A 15,197-nucleotide genomic window follows, 5' to 3' on the forward strand; every position below is an offset into this window, starting at 1 on the left:
CTCGTGGAGTTCTTGTTTCTCTTGGATGTTTTCAGCAATATGAGCATCAAAGTGGTTGAACATTTGGCGAAGCCTGTTTAGCAGTCGTTCAGGGAGCAGGTTCTGAGCATGCAGGACTTCCAGAGCCACCTTTAGCTCTCCAAAGTTTTCTTCAGCGGAAAAAGTTTCCAGGTCTCTGGAAAGCCAAGTCCTGAGAGTTTGTTTGGCTTGCTTTGCTGCGTTTGAGGCATGTGTTTCATCCCGAAGTTGAAGAAGCTGTTTGGCAGAAGAAAGTTGGAGCAGCACTCGATCTTCTTCAGAGATAGTAGCTTGTTCAGGGACTTTTTGGCCATAATTAGTATCAGTGGCTTGTTCAGGTGCAGTGATAGGCTCGAAGATCTCATAGGTTGGGATGCCTATCCCGTGCCCTGTTGTGGCTTGCACACTTTCAGGGCCAGCAGCCTGATACCAAGTAGATAAATCATAAATAAAAATGGAAAAGAATTTACTTCTTCAGGAGTTTGAGATGGACTTGGCTCTGGGACAAGGTTCTCCCCGTTCCCTAGACCTAGTATGTCCTGTATGTCCTGCCCAGAAATAAAGATCAGTCTAAGATAATTGTCCTAAAAATCCTAAAGAGATTGTTTACCATCAATCGCCGGTATTCTTAACAAAGTGTTTAATGGCAGACCTCCAAAGAAGAGACGACGCTTCCATCAAGAATCAGACTGCCAGGTTCTGCGGCAGGTTCATTAAAGCCGTTTTCTGGTTCCTTACCCTGACAATGATTGTCGATATAAAATGCTAAGGTACCATTTTAAAGAAGGCACTACATGAGTTCCTAATTTAATAATAATTGACAAATATGACAGGGTATATCGAACAACAAATTCTGCCACTAGATTAGCAAAAGGGAAAACTAAAAGATAGCAAGGAAGAGCTACTTAAATCTTCAAAAGGCAACATTGTACAACCTTAACCAGAACCAAGTAGGACAGCAGTGTCCCATGAATCGTTGATATTCTATGAAAATCAAATAAGTTGAACAAGAACAATATAAAAGAAACTTCAAGACAAGGTTTGGATACCAATGACAATGCATTGAAATGAAATCCAACTCATATTTGAACTGGGATAAAAATACAACAACAAAGAAGTCCCTGAAAGCTGTAAATATGTGTTTAATCCAGCTCATCTTCTTATAATTGAGAACATTAAGAATACCATTTTTTGTAATTGCTTTTCAAGATGTTTCTTTTTGTTTTGATCTTCACTCTGCTCCAGCGCTTTGCTAATATCTTTCTTAATATCTTTCCAGTGAACATCAAACTTGGTCAAGGCTTTTTCCTCCCCTAAGAATGCCTTCTCAAAGTCGTCACGCAGGTGATGAATATCTTGCCGCCATCTTGCTATTTTGACAACATAATAAAATGGAAAATAAAGGAAAATACTAGAAGAAAATAAAACTGAATGCAGTAAAACCAAATTTAAAGATCATTCTTTGATTAGGAAAAGCAATTTGGGAATCCACCACGATTCTTTCATAAATGTTTTCTCAACAACCAAACAATGTATTTCATTTTGTTAACATCGCATACAGGCAAAATCATCAATATGCAAACCAGAATGTCCTCAGAAAATCTTCTGTTGGCTGCCCAGAAAAACAAAACCCCAACTTTGCCCACTTACAGAAGTAATTTGAATCACAAGCTCAAATAGCCGTTTTGAGAAAGCAGCAGCAAAACCCACTTCCAAGACAATTGATTTTGTGTAAGAAACGTATTGTTGCTTACCGTTTAGATCTTAGAATTAGTTAAGACAAAACTCAAACTCACCAATATCCATTTCTTCTGAAGTGCTGCAAAGAGAGACAAAAATAATAATATCAAAATTAAACCCCGTCTCCAAAACAAGTGAACAAGGAAATAAGGAACCCAGACATACAGGACTGAGAGCACTACCGCTAATCTCTTATTTTTCTGACATTTTCTCAGCCAAACAATAGATTTCATTTTTGAACAATAAGAAACCATACAAGATCGTCATACAGAAACATGTAAGCGAACCAGAATCTCTTTGCTACCTTCTCCCTTTTCTTTCTTTGCACTCACCTTTTCTTGTCTTGGAACACTTCTCTTTTATTTCTTTGTCAAAGGGGCAAAAACCTCTTCTTTGTATCTGTATTTAGCTTTTCAGATTAAAATTTGCAAGTGAAAACAGGTTTATGAGTTCAATTATTTTCCTTTTCTGGAGCTAACTTATTGGAATATATTTAAAATAATTAACTGCTGCTGGAAACTCCTCGTCTTCTTACAGCTGCTGGAAATGCTTCATCTTCCAACAGCTGTATTGTCTTGGTACTGTAAAAGCCTTTCTTGCTTCTAGAGACTGTAAAAAAGGCTTGCCTTGCCTATATGTGCAGCCTGTTGTACTGGTATCCATGTGATGAATAAGGGCTCGTCTGTAATGTTTTTGGAGAATATTTTCTGAGAATATTTTCATAGAATGAAAACAAGAAAATAAATTTACATTTTCAAGAAATGAAAATGTGTCTGATAGATTAATTAGAAAACAAAAACAATGAAAACGTTTCTGGTGGTACAATTTGATAATCTATATATATAAAGCAAAATGCAGAGAATGGTGAAACATTCAAAACACCATAAAATGTTCATGGTTAATGCAAACATTAAGAATTGAAATTATTAATTAAATGAGGATAATATGGTAAATTCACACTTTTTTATATTGAAAAAATTAAAATTAAAAGAAAAATTAGATAATAGATCATATTTTTATAAAACACAACTACCCATTATCTTTTTTAATTCTAAAATAAAATGAGGCTAGTTTATATATAAAGCAAAAGGCAGAGAATGATGAAATATTCAAAATACTAGAAAATGCCTTTAGTTAATACAAACATTAAGAATTAAAATTATTAATTAAATGAGGATAATACGGTAAATTCACACTTTTTCATATTTAAAAAAATTAAAATTAAAAGAAAAGAAAGAAGAGTAGAGAGAGAGAGAGAGAGAGAGAGAGAGAGAAGAAAAGTCAAAAAAACATTTTTTTAAAATGTAGTCCTAGTCCAACCAAAACATATATCAAAAGTAGTAGAAGTGTTATCCAGCTTATGACATGCCAAGCCAATCTAAGATGGTCATAGTATTTAGTCCAGTCCATGACAATCCGCCATATCAATCGACCCCTTAGTTCTTGGTACTTCAATTTCAAGTATTGAACCCTTTACTTAATTTTTAGGATTTTATTTTGGTTAAACATTTAATTACTAAGGATTAATCCATTTGAAGAAAAATAAAATAAGCTAGTACTAAAATTATGTATTGCCATATAATATGGATGAAGGTCCAGTTTTCTTGGCCATATAATATTTGATGGCATCTGTGTTCATAAAATGGCAACAGTTATGGCTGATATGTTTAGAAGCTAAAATAATTGTTTATAGCCTTCCTAATGGCTAACCACAGAGCGTTAACACACTCTGCCTTAACTTCTAGCTTAAATCTTTTAGCCCTGACTTGATCAGCTTGAGAAGATTCATGTTCTAATTTCCTCTTGATAGGATCCACGCCTCCCATCACTCCCTGAATTTTCTTAATAAGTCCGGCTCTTCCCTGTTCCAATGCAGCCAATTCTGCCTTGACCCTGCCGAGTTTCAAGTCATATTCCTCCAGCTCAGCTTCACAGGCTTGGCATATCTCTACTCCATGTTTGATCTTAGCCAGGTCTTGTTCATGATCAGTCAAGAACCTTGTGTAGTCATGGAGTTCTTGTTTCTCTTTGATTTTTTCAGCAATATGAGCATCAAAACCAAAGTGGCCAATGAACATTTTGCGAAGCATCCTTAGCAGTTCTTCAGGGAGCAGGTTCTGAGCATGGAGGACTTCCAGAGCCTCCTTTAGCTCTCCAAAGTTTTCATGAGGGGAAATCGTTTCTAGGTCTCTGGAAAGCCAAGTCCTGAGAGTTTGTTTGGCTAACTCTGCTGCATTTGAGGCCTGCGGTTCATCTCGAAGTTGAAGAAGCTGTTTAGTGGACGAAAGTTGGAGCAGCAGTCGATCTTCTTCAGAGATAGTAGCTTGTTCAGGGACAGCAGCCTGATAACATGTATATAATGGTTAGTTTAAGTTGGGGTATAATAATCTTTAACAAAACAGAAGGAGAGGAGTTTACTTCTTCAGGAGTTTGAGAAGGAATTGGCTCTGGGATAAGGTTCTTCCCATTGCCTTCAGCTAGTTTGTCCTGTCCAGAAATAAAGATCAGTCTGAGAAAATACCTAACAATCCTACAGAGATTGTTTCCTGTATTCTTAACCAAGTGTTTAACGGCAGACCTCCGAAAAATAGGCAGTGCTTGCATCAAGAATCAGACTGCCAGGTTCTGTGGCAGGCTCATTAGAGCCTCCTTTTGTTTCGTCACCCTGTTCAGAAAAATGGAGTGTCAATATAAATTGTTAAGGCAACATTTTAAAAAAGGCACTAAATGAGTTCCCAATTTATTAATAATTGCCAAATACGACAGCGTATATCGAATAAATACCATACGTGTGCAGACAGTGGTATATTTATCAACCATAAATTCTGCCACTAGATTAGCAAAAGGGAGAACTAAAAGATAGTTAGCAAGGAAGAGCTACTTAAATGTTCAAGACAACAGTGTATCACCTTCACCAGAACCAACCAAGTAGGACAGCGGAGTCCCATGAATCGTTGATATTCTAAGAAAATCAAATAAGTTGAACAAGAACAATGTAAAAGAAAGTTAAAGAGAAGGTTCTAATACCAATGGCAATGCATTGAATTGAAATCCAGCTAATATTCGAACTGAAATAAAAATGCACCACCAAGGAAATCCCTGAAAGCTGTAAATAAAACCCCAGTTAATTTATTGGAAGTTGAGGGCATTAAGAATACCATTTGTGGCAACTGCTTTAGAAGTTGTGTCTTTTTCTTAAGCTTTTTCTTTTGATCTCCACTCTGCTCCAGCTCTTTGCTGAGTTCTTTCTTTGGAGCTTCACTCGGCTCAAGCTCTTTCTTAATATCTTTGCACTGAGCATCAAACTCTGTTAAGGCTTTGTCCTCCTCCGAGAGTGCCTTCTCATGGTGCTCGCGCAAGGGATGAGTATTTTTCGGCCAATTTGCTATTTTAACAACATAGAATGGAAAATAAAGTAAGATACTAGAAGAATAAAACAGAAAACAGAACAATCAAATTTAAAGCACGTTCATTGAATAGGAAAATGAAATTTAGTAATCTTGCAGCCCTTTTCAAAGGGAATTTTTTTAACAGAAACTCAGAAATTTTAACCCTTAATGAAGACAAAATTCAAACTTACCATTGCAACAATCCACTTGATCCGAACTTTCAGACATCTCAAAGACTGAAACCTGCAATACAAAAAGGAAAAGAAATAATCAAAGATTCATATTCAATTCAATTTCTAAAATGCAACTAAACAATCATATAAGCTAGAAAAATAAATAAATAAAAAGAGATATGCAAAGACAAAAGGACGAATCTTCCATAACTGTTTTGGTCAAACAAATGAAGAAAAGGTTCCCAACTAAATCAAATTTGTCCAAGACTATAAGAGATACATGACTCACAACACTAGCATTGATTTTTCTATTCATCTGACTTTTCTTAGCAACCAAACAATGTATTTCATTTTGCTAACAGCATAAACCATGTACAAGCAAAATCATCAATATTCAAAACCAGAATGTCCTTAGAAAATCTTCTGTTTGGCTGCCCAGAAAAACAAATAGCCCTTTCAAGAAAGCAGCAGGAAAACCCACTTGCAATACACTACACAGCATTGGTTTTGTGGTAAAAAAATGCTTACCGTTATAGAATTAACAATTCAGATTTGGACTTTGGCGAAGCTAAACCCACTTCTTCTCTATTCTGTATACTATTCTTATATAAGTCTGGCCAGCCAGTTCTTCATCCATATCCTTAAAAACCTATTAAGGAAAATTTATTTATTAATGACTGTTCTTCATTTTTCTAAACATGGCGATTCACAGTGAGTCCAAGTACAAACGAATGAAATCTTGCTACCTCATTTAGGATTTAAAAACATTTCGATACGAGTTGGCGTCTCTAAAAAACTAGTTGGCGCCTCTAGAATTATTGAAGAAGGTCCCATATTCCAAAATCAATTCTATTATTCCCACATGCTAATTCATCTTTTAAGTAAAAATTAACCACTCTTGTATTTTGAATTAAAATGGCATATATGTTGTGCAGCACAATCTTCTTTACTTTTTTTATGGTCATAGTGCATCACAATCTCAAACACCAAACAACACAAAATCATTTAGTAAGTGGCACTCTTATTAGCATTTTGGTGACATTCAAACCTTCTGTTTTCAAGATTGGCTAAATCAACGAACATGCTCAAGAGACTAATTTTTCAGGGCACTTCAGTTATAAAAAATAACTTAATTCTGCAGAAGTTAAAGAGAAATACAATTCAATAAACCAATGGAGTCAAACCAAAAGAAACTAAAAAACACAAATATACGTACACTGATTAACTCCTAACAAGCATCCTGCAGTTCATCATTATTCCTTCCGCTCCTCAACAATGAATGCTCTATAAAGTTCTTCAGCATCGTCAACTCCTCCTCCTTCTCCCTTAACTCATCTTGAATTTCATCCATCTTTGTCATCACTTCGAAATCGTCATCTTGATCATCCAGTAGTCTCATCACTTCAAAAGCACCTCTCAGACGCTTTGTCTCCAGCTCCAGTGACTGTTTGACATCCAGCTGCTTTTGCAAAAACTTGTTTAGTTTCTCCTTTTCTCTCTGCAATCGAAACTCAATCACTAAGATGAAATTTCAAAGATTCATTCACCAAAATCACAAGTGATAAGAAAAAACCAAAGAGTTATGGGAAAACAAACCATGTGTTCTGCCAACTATAGCAGATTTTTGTCAGCCTTCTTTTGCATTGAGGTAGCCTTCTCATTCTGAAAGAGAAAAGAACTGTCAGCGAACACTATATACTAACTGCCAAAAATACTTCGATCAAATTACACAGAAGATTAGCAAAGGAGAGAACTAGACAAAAGAAAAGAGAGAAATGCAGGCTAAATTTGAACAACTTCAAGGTCTAATTGAATATCAAATAAGGGAAAAGAAAAGTGTAGGAAACTTGATGGGAGTGGACTAAGTTTTGAACCACTTTCCCTAACTTGTTTCCCATTTTTTAGTTCAGTTTTAATGTTTGCCCCAATGCCTACAAGGCCACACAAACACTTCTTCGGCAATGAGATCATCCATTTGTAGAAGCCAGTCTTATCTATCTTCCTAACAATTCAGAATTATTACTAGGGTTATGGAAACAAAGCAAAAACTTGGGTACCAATGAAAAGTCTGGAATTTAGGTTAAAGCTACCAGAGATAATGGGTATTTTGTTTTGTTCCTATAATTGATTTGTCAGTAACTCTTCGTTTTCTACTAAACAGCCTTACAAAATTCCCAGAAGTTTAACTCGCTTTTGTTATATCTCCGGCCTGGATTCTAATCTGATTGTTGTTTTATTGAGAATTCGAACGTGCTGGCCTTAAAAGCGAGTACGGAGGGTCTCTTTCTATGGAAAAACTGTATTTTTGTTAATGGAATTGAAAGACTGTATTTAGTTACGCAAGAACATCATGCAACTACAAAAATCTTGACAATTTCTGTGCTAGAGGTAGATTGTTTAGGATAGAAAGCTTCGTGTGAAATAATCACATTTATACTAAAAGCTAACCTTTTTCATTTAGGTCATTGGTTGCTAGATGGGTGAGATTTAGAAGAAGAAGCGCAGATATAAAACTAAGGAAAAATGCAAATGTAAAGAGGACCACTGCTTGACTTGATCCCTATACATACAAGTCTCTCACAACATCTGATTCCAAAAGAAAATTCTTAAGTTTTAATCTATTCATCATATAACAGATGAGCAAAAATAGAATATGAACATTAAGAAGCAGCCAGTTGACTCTTGACAGTAACCAAAGCTCTTTCAGCTCTCCATCTTCTTTCCACAATGCCTACCAAAAAGCATATTCAGGTCAGATTATGGAATAAAAGTAAACCTGCGTAAAAGAAATAACAGGTTTATTGGTCTTACTAATTATTTAGCCAAGTTCAGTTTTGACCTTGCAAACATTAATTTTTAATATGAAGCTAAACATAAGCCTAACCAATTCTACGTTACCAAACATTTCTAAAGAAACTTGAAACAATTCTAGTAAGAGTTACCCTCAAGTTGAAAGCTGTATCTGATATTTCTATATAGAAAGTACATTTTAATACATACCTTCAGCTTGATCTTCTCCTTTTCTGCAGTTTCAACTGCTTCAGTAAATACGAGACACCCTCTTTTAATGATGCTCTCCTCCCTTGTTTAAAGTTCCATAATTCTGATACTGTACACCTCCAATGGTGACTATTATACTCTTTCGATTCCAGCAAGGCAGTTGTCACAGCATTGTAGACTTCATCACCAAACTCGTCCTTTAATTTTTTCAGTTTTTCATCTCCCTCATCAATAGTTATCTGTACACTCAAATCCAATATAATCCAGTTAGAAAGGCAGATGGGAGATGAGAAGCTCTGGATCACATTAATCAAGTACAAGAAATTTATGGCAAGAGAATGATGGGCCAAAATCATGACAATCTTAATGTGGATAAACTGCACAGTCCACAGACTCCGACTCAATGTTCAGACCGACAAAACAAGCTCCCTGTTATACAAGACCTAGTACATGCTTCAGAAGCATAAGCCTTCAAGATCAAAGGCTATAGAGTGAGCAGTGCGAGAAGAGAATAAAGTTAACAAAATGAGCAGAAAAGAAACATGAAGACTGCAAGTCACAGGACTGACCGCATGGATATATCTTTAATTAAAACTGTGCTTCTATTTGCAGGAACCATAACATGGATATTTCTTTATTTGAAAGCACATGTACACATGAAAGTTACAAACTAGTGTATCAAGAGAAGAGCAACACAAAATGAACTCCAAAAATGGTACGCTATTATTGGTCTGATAGTGCTGTATTAATTAAATATATACCTTCGGTTGTTGACGAAAGGCTACCCTTATAGTTTTGAATGGTTTCCAGCAAGAATCCCTAAGATAACTCTCCCACAGAGAACATAGTGCCGCTGCCTGGTCATCTGCTTCATCCATAGGATATTTTCTCTTGCATACAGTTTGAAATGGTTTGCTTTCAAGCTCTCCCATTCTCTTCACGCCAATAAAAGCACGACTTGCTGAATCCCATCCCTGCAAAAAAAAATGACGAGGATTATCATATTGACAAGAAAATATCATGATTCAAAATTAAGATATAGCAAAGAAGTCATCTAGCTAAAGATTGATCAATCCCCCAACCAATTATATCTGGAGTGTTTTAGAGATCAGACAAGAGAAAAAAACAAAATGTATCCTAAATTTATAACGGCATCACATTTTTATTTTGCTGATGTCTACGAAATTTTATGTAAACCTAAAACTCTAGTGGTGCAACAAAATTGTAGGTGGGACAGCATACATAGGTCATCTATCTACTGGTTACACATGATCTTTTTATCAACAGAAGATGTTAATACACATGTGATTTAATTTAACAAGATTAAAGAATAACGCCATTGTATATCCAGATTTGAAGACTTCAAAATACAGTCAATGAGCTCTAATATGTGAAGGCATATAAACTTTAAGCCTACATTGGATCATATAACGTAAGGGTAACTATTTTAGAAAAAAATCTTTAAAATAAATTAACAAGAAGAAACTAAATAACAGATACCAGATATGTATAACTTTAAGCAAACATTGGGGTATTGACAAATGTACTTGCATAGTGTAAACTTCTTGTATTTAAAAGAATAGAATTAATGAAAGACATGCACAGAAATTCAAAATCCTTGATATACATACAGAGATTAACTCCTTACGAGCCTCCTCTAATTCAGACTCCTTCGCAATAAGTTTATGGTTATGAGCTTCAGCATATTCCAACTCCTCTTCCGTCTCCTTTAACTTTTTTCGAATTTTCTTCATCTTCTCATTCCCATCATCATCGTTAACCTCATCCGGATCCTGCTCTTGGTCCTCATCCTGATCCTGCTCTTGGTCCTCATCCTCATCCTCATCATCCTCATCTGTTTTTTCCTGCTTGCCATCCTTAACCTCAGCTTGATCCTTGTCTTGATCACACAACTTTTCCAATTCAATTATTTTCCTATGAAGTTTCTCATTTTCTTTCTGCCGTTGCCATAAAATCACCAAACCGAAATTTACAAAACTCATTTATATATGATTGACTTAAACAAATCTCTTACTTTTTACAGTAGAGGGAAAACAAACCTTTTTCTCTATCATCTTTTCATCAGCCATCCTTTTCTCTAAGACAGTTTCCCCATACTGAGAGAAAAAGGCACAGCATTAACTCATATTAAATAATAATTGCCAATAACATCTAAGCCGATCATATTCTGGTCAGTAGATTACCCAAAGGAGAGGACTAAACAATCAAAAGATAAGTTAATTGGTTTTAAGTTGAGAACATGATAATACCATTTGTTTCATTAGTTGTATCTCACGCTGCTTACGAAATTGAAGCCCATTCTTTTGTGCTTCACTTTGCTCAAGCTTTTTCTGAAGCTCTTTCTTCTGAGCTTCACTGTGATCAAGATTTTTCTGAAGATCTTTATTGTGCGATTCACTCTGCTCAAACTTTTTCTGAAGCTCTTTCTTCTGAGCCTCACTCTGCTCATGCTTTTTCTGAAGCTCTTTCTTCTGAGCCTCACTTTGCTCATGCTTTTTCTGAAGCTCTTTCTTCTGGGCTTCACTCTGCTCGTGCTTTTTCTGAAGCTCCTTCTTCTGGGCTTCACTTTGCGCATGCTTTTCCTGTAGTTCATTCTTCTTGGCTTCACTCTGCTCAAGCTTTTTCATGAGCTCTTTCTTCTGTGCCTCAATATGCTCAAGCTTTTTCTTATTTTCATTCTTTTGAACTTCAGATTTGGCTAAGGCTTTATCCTGCTCCAAGAATACCTTCTCCAGGTGGTCACGCACATTTTGTTTCAACTTTGCTATTTATCAAACATGACATAAAAATTAAAGTAAGCTAATCTTGCATCCCCCTTCAAAGGCAAAGGCAACATAAAGCTGAAGACAAAACTCAGACTCACCAATATCCATTTCTTCTGAAACTTGAGATATTTCAAACCTGCAATACCGAAGGGAAAAAGGAATTTTTTTTTAAAAACCTAAGATTCAACTTCAATCCTACCTCTTCAAAGCAACCAAACAAGAAAACAAGGTGCATGCAGATAAAGGTCGTGTCTTTCATGTTCCCCAACAACGCAAAAGGGTGGAAATTAAGTTCCACCACTGCAATCATTTTAACTGCAGGTCCCAAAACCATATTGCATTTGAATTATTTTACCACTTTTTCTCTGACTTTTTCTTAGAAACCAAACAATGCATTTCACTTTCAACAATAAAAACTGCACACACATAATCATCAACATGCAAAGGAGAGATAGTCCTTACTTTTTAGCAAGTGCTCTCTCTATGGATGCCCCCAGACAACAGAACACTGACCTTGGGGTTTTAGGAAGATGAAAAGATTTTTTTCTTTTTCTTTTTATGGAAGGAAGATGAAAAGATTGGATATATAAAGACCCATAAAGAAAATTGGTGTTTCATTGATATTTTTGTTCTTTTGATTAAGTGGTTTTATGAAAGACACGTGGAACCTGCAGATTGGAAAATTAGAAACACGCGCCAAGTCGATGGAATTGAAGGGTTTTCTTTTCTTTATGAAGTGTTTGCTCCATTTTTTATTCTTAATAATTTTAAGGTCTTTGAACTTTCTTTCTTTTTTTCAAACAGAAATACATTACAGATGAGATCCCCTAGGATCTTACCATACATATCAAAATAGACTCTAGTAATTACATCCATAGGGAAATTACTAAACAAATAGATGAATTATTATACACATGTCATCTTTTAGCTAACTGATCAATAATCATATTAGCTTCTCTATAAATATGTTTGATAGTCACAACTGAAATTTCCAAGAAATCGCCAGATCTTTTATGGAAGTGATCGTAAGCTCCATGGTACAACACCTTGCCTAGTGATAATTTGTACAAGCATGTTAGAATCTCCCTCAATTTCTACCTGCAAAATCTTTAATCTTTCTGCCCAAGGTAACGCTTTTTTTCATAGCAAAGGCTTTAGCTTATAAAATTGATGTATAACCTAATGGACAGGATTTGCAATATTTTAAAAATAAAAATAGAAACAGAGAGATAATTAGAATGAATGGCCGCCGGCTGAGGGAGGCAGTCCGAAGAAAGAGGGAGAAGGGCAGAGGTTTTTGTGTGTGTGTGTGTGTGTGTTTTAGTTGATCTAGTTGATATTGCTCCAATGTAAACAACGAAATAGTAGAACTTAATTGAAATATCACAAAGTATTTAGTTTAATTTACACATGATATCATGAAGGAAGTTTGTGTGGCAAAATTCCAAGCTTATTACGTGCATAATTTAATTAGATGATGTAGAGCACGTATGGCTGTTGAGCTTCACACATAAACAATCATGGTTTGATACCATATTAGAATGTGAGTGCCCAATCCAAAATCAATTGATAATTGGTTGAGAGGCCCATCAACAGTCCAAGAACAGAGATGGATGAACCAACTCTATATCATCTATAGGTTTTCCATTTTCTTTGTTGAATGTTAAGAGAAAAGATTTTCAACAAAAATCTTGGCCATTGTTGCAGAAATTGGAATTTTCAACCAAATGCTGAGAACCAACCAAAAAATAAGCAACTAGATGATCCCTAAACTGCCAAACCAACCACTAGTACCGAAGAGAAGGAGAAGGACAAGCATTTAAATGGTAACAATCGGATTAATCAACCTGCTGTTTCTGTGATGAAGCAGCAACCAAATGTGACCATGAAAAAATAGTGCCTTCCAACTTGTAACAATTAATACTAGTTAAGAAAAATAAAGTCAAGTTTAAATCTGCCCTCAATCTAACATTCAAGTAAATGTTTTAACATTCTCTTGGTTCTCTCTTATCCTTCTAACATTCAAATTCCATTATTAGCACACCAATTTACAACTCACGTCACGTTTAAAGTTTAAACTGACTCTGAACAAGTATCATATGCAACCCAGAAGTTAATGCCAATGATACAATAGCTCATATGGCCATTGGACTTCACACATAAACGACCATGCTCTGATACCATATTAGAATGCGAGTGCCCAGCCCAAAACCAATTGCGAATGGGTTGAGAGAGAGGCCCATCGACACTACCAAGAACAGCGATAGATAAGCAGCCATTGATCCAGATATAAGATGAAAACAACTCTATAGCATCTCCATTTTCTTTGTTGAAAGCTAAGAGAAAAAAGATTTTGGTCAAGCAGCGACCAAATGTTGCCATGCACAATAGTGTGTTCCAACTTCTAACAACTAATACTAGTCAGGAAATATAAAGTCAAATTTAATCGGCCCTCAATCAAACTGTTGCATCAGAGGCAAAAACTATATTCTTAATACTCAATCTATCAATCAGACAACAGACAAGCAATAGCAAAGAACATTAACAGCAGCTAGTTGACACTTTTAATTTTAAAGGAAGTTCTTTGAGCACCCCCATCTATATTCCAAATGCCTGCAAAAAGCACATAAGGAAATAAACCATTGTATAAGAACAAAAATTGCAACAATTAAACTACAAGCTACACATGACGTCATAGATTCTTTAGTACCAAGTTTGGTCGGCATACTATCTTCATAGCGTATTTACCAGTTCAAATTGATTGTAATATTTAAGCAAACTGTGATGACAATTATAAGGGAACCCTTATCAACATTAAGTTTAATAATGTAACTGATAGTCAATTCTTAACCTTGAAAGAGTTCAAATATCTCTTAAGCAGAAAGCTCCATATGAAGTACCATTTAAGTACTTGCCTTGTTTATCTTTTTCGTTTTCTAAGCAGTTTCCACTTGTTTAGCAAAAACACTACTCCCTCTTCCAATGATGCCTTCCTCCCTTCTTCGAAGTTCCACAGCTCAGGTATTGTATACCAACCACTGGCATTATACTCATTCAATTCCATCATAGCAGTTGTCACCTTCTCGCATACTTCATCACCCAGTTCATTTTTTAAAGCCTTCAATTTGTCATCTTCTTCATTAATAATTTCCTGTAATCACATCCAATATAACTCAATTAACAGGAAAGTAAGATAAAGCACAATCTCGCGTTGTGATGCCAATTAACAAAAAAATGACAATCTTGTGGTGGGTAGAACTCAGTGAAAGGGACAGTCCAACAGACAAATTAGAAGCTTAGGGTACAAGCTCACTGTGATATAGGACCTAGAATATGAGATAAAGCACAATCTCACGTTGTGATGCCAGAAACCTTCAAGAATAAATGTTGCTATACTACAGGGTTGAGCTGAGGATGGGGAGAAGAAAATTAACATGCAGATTGCAATTTCACAGGAAGGACCACATGGATATGTTTTTAATAAAACCACAGGTGCTCAAATTTGCGGGGACAGTGACATGACCATTTCTTTAACTGAAACCATGCTCACTCAATATAAGTTAAATTGGTGCCAGTGTCACCAACAATGGTATTCTATTGAAAGACAGAAATTGCTTGAAGTTGAACATATACCTTGGTCTTTCCTTCTTTATCCGTGATAATCCTGAAAGGATGCCAACTTGGATCCCTAAGATGCTCCTGCCACAGAGAACATAACTCCACCGCCTTCACATCTGCTTCTTCTTCATAATATTTCTTCTTGGTTGCAGTTTAGAATGGTTTTTCATCAAGACCTCCCATTATTTTCACACCAATGGAAGTACGGCTGTTTGAACCCCACAGTCCCTGCAAAGAACAAAATTTAAGCTCCGACAACAGGACAAAAACACTATCACATTGATAAGCAAGGATGAACAACCACAATGATAAGGAAGAATTACTGATCATTAAACCACACAATAACAAAGGATCACGATCAAAAATTAAGCCACATTGCTAAATTTACATTCTAGTTTAAATGAGAAATTAATGCCTCTGAAACCCCATAAACTAGCATCCTTCATTAAGAACAACAGGTTGTATTTGAGACA

The 15,197-nt window shown here is 35.7% G+C and overlaps 1 protein-coding gene across 1 annotated transcript; it reads right to left on the minus strand.

Moving 5' to 3' along the window:
- On the minus strand, positions 7,979–11,845 carry LOC18774587 (factor of DNA methylation 5). The gene is made up of 8 exons (XM_007207719.2): positions 11,569–11,845; positions 11,205–11,242; positions 10,591–11,105; positions 10,381–10,437; positions 9,952–10,278; positions 9,082–9,294; positions 8,321–8,559; positions 7,979–8,051 (listed from the first exon to the last, which is right to left on the minus strand). The coding sequence occupies exons 2-7, from the start codon at positions 11,212–11,214 to the stop codon at positions 8,323–8,325; spliced, it is 1,359 nt and encodes a 452-aa protein (XP_007207781.2). The 5' UTR covers positions 11,215–11,242; positions 11,569–11,845; the 3' UTR covers positions 7,979–8,051; positions 8,321–8,322.

The sequence above is a fragment of the Prunus persica genome, chromosome G6, assembly GCF_000346465.2.
Source record: "Prunus persica cultivar Lovell chromosome G6, Prunus_persica_NCBIv2, whole genome shotgun sequence".
NCBI classification, from domain to species: Eukaryota; Viridiplantae; Streptophyta; class Magnoliopsida; order Rosales; family Rosaceae; genus Prunus; species Prunus persica.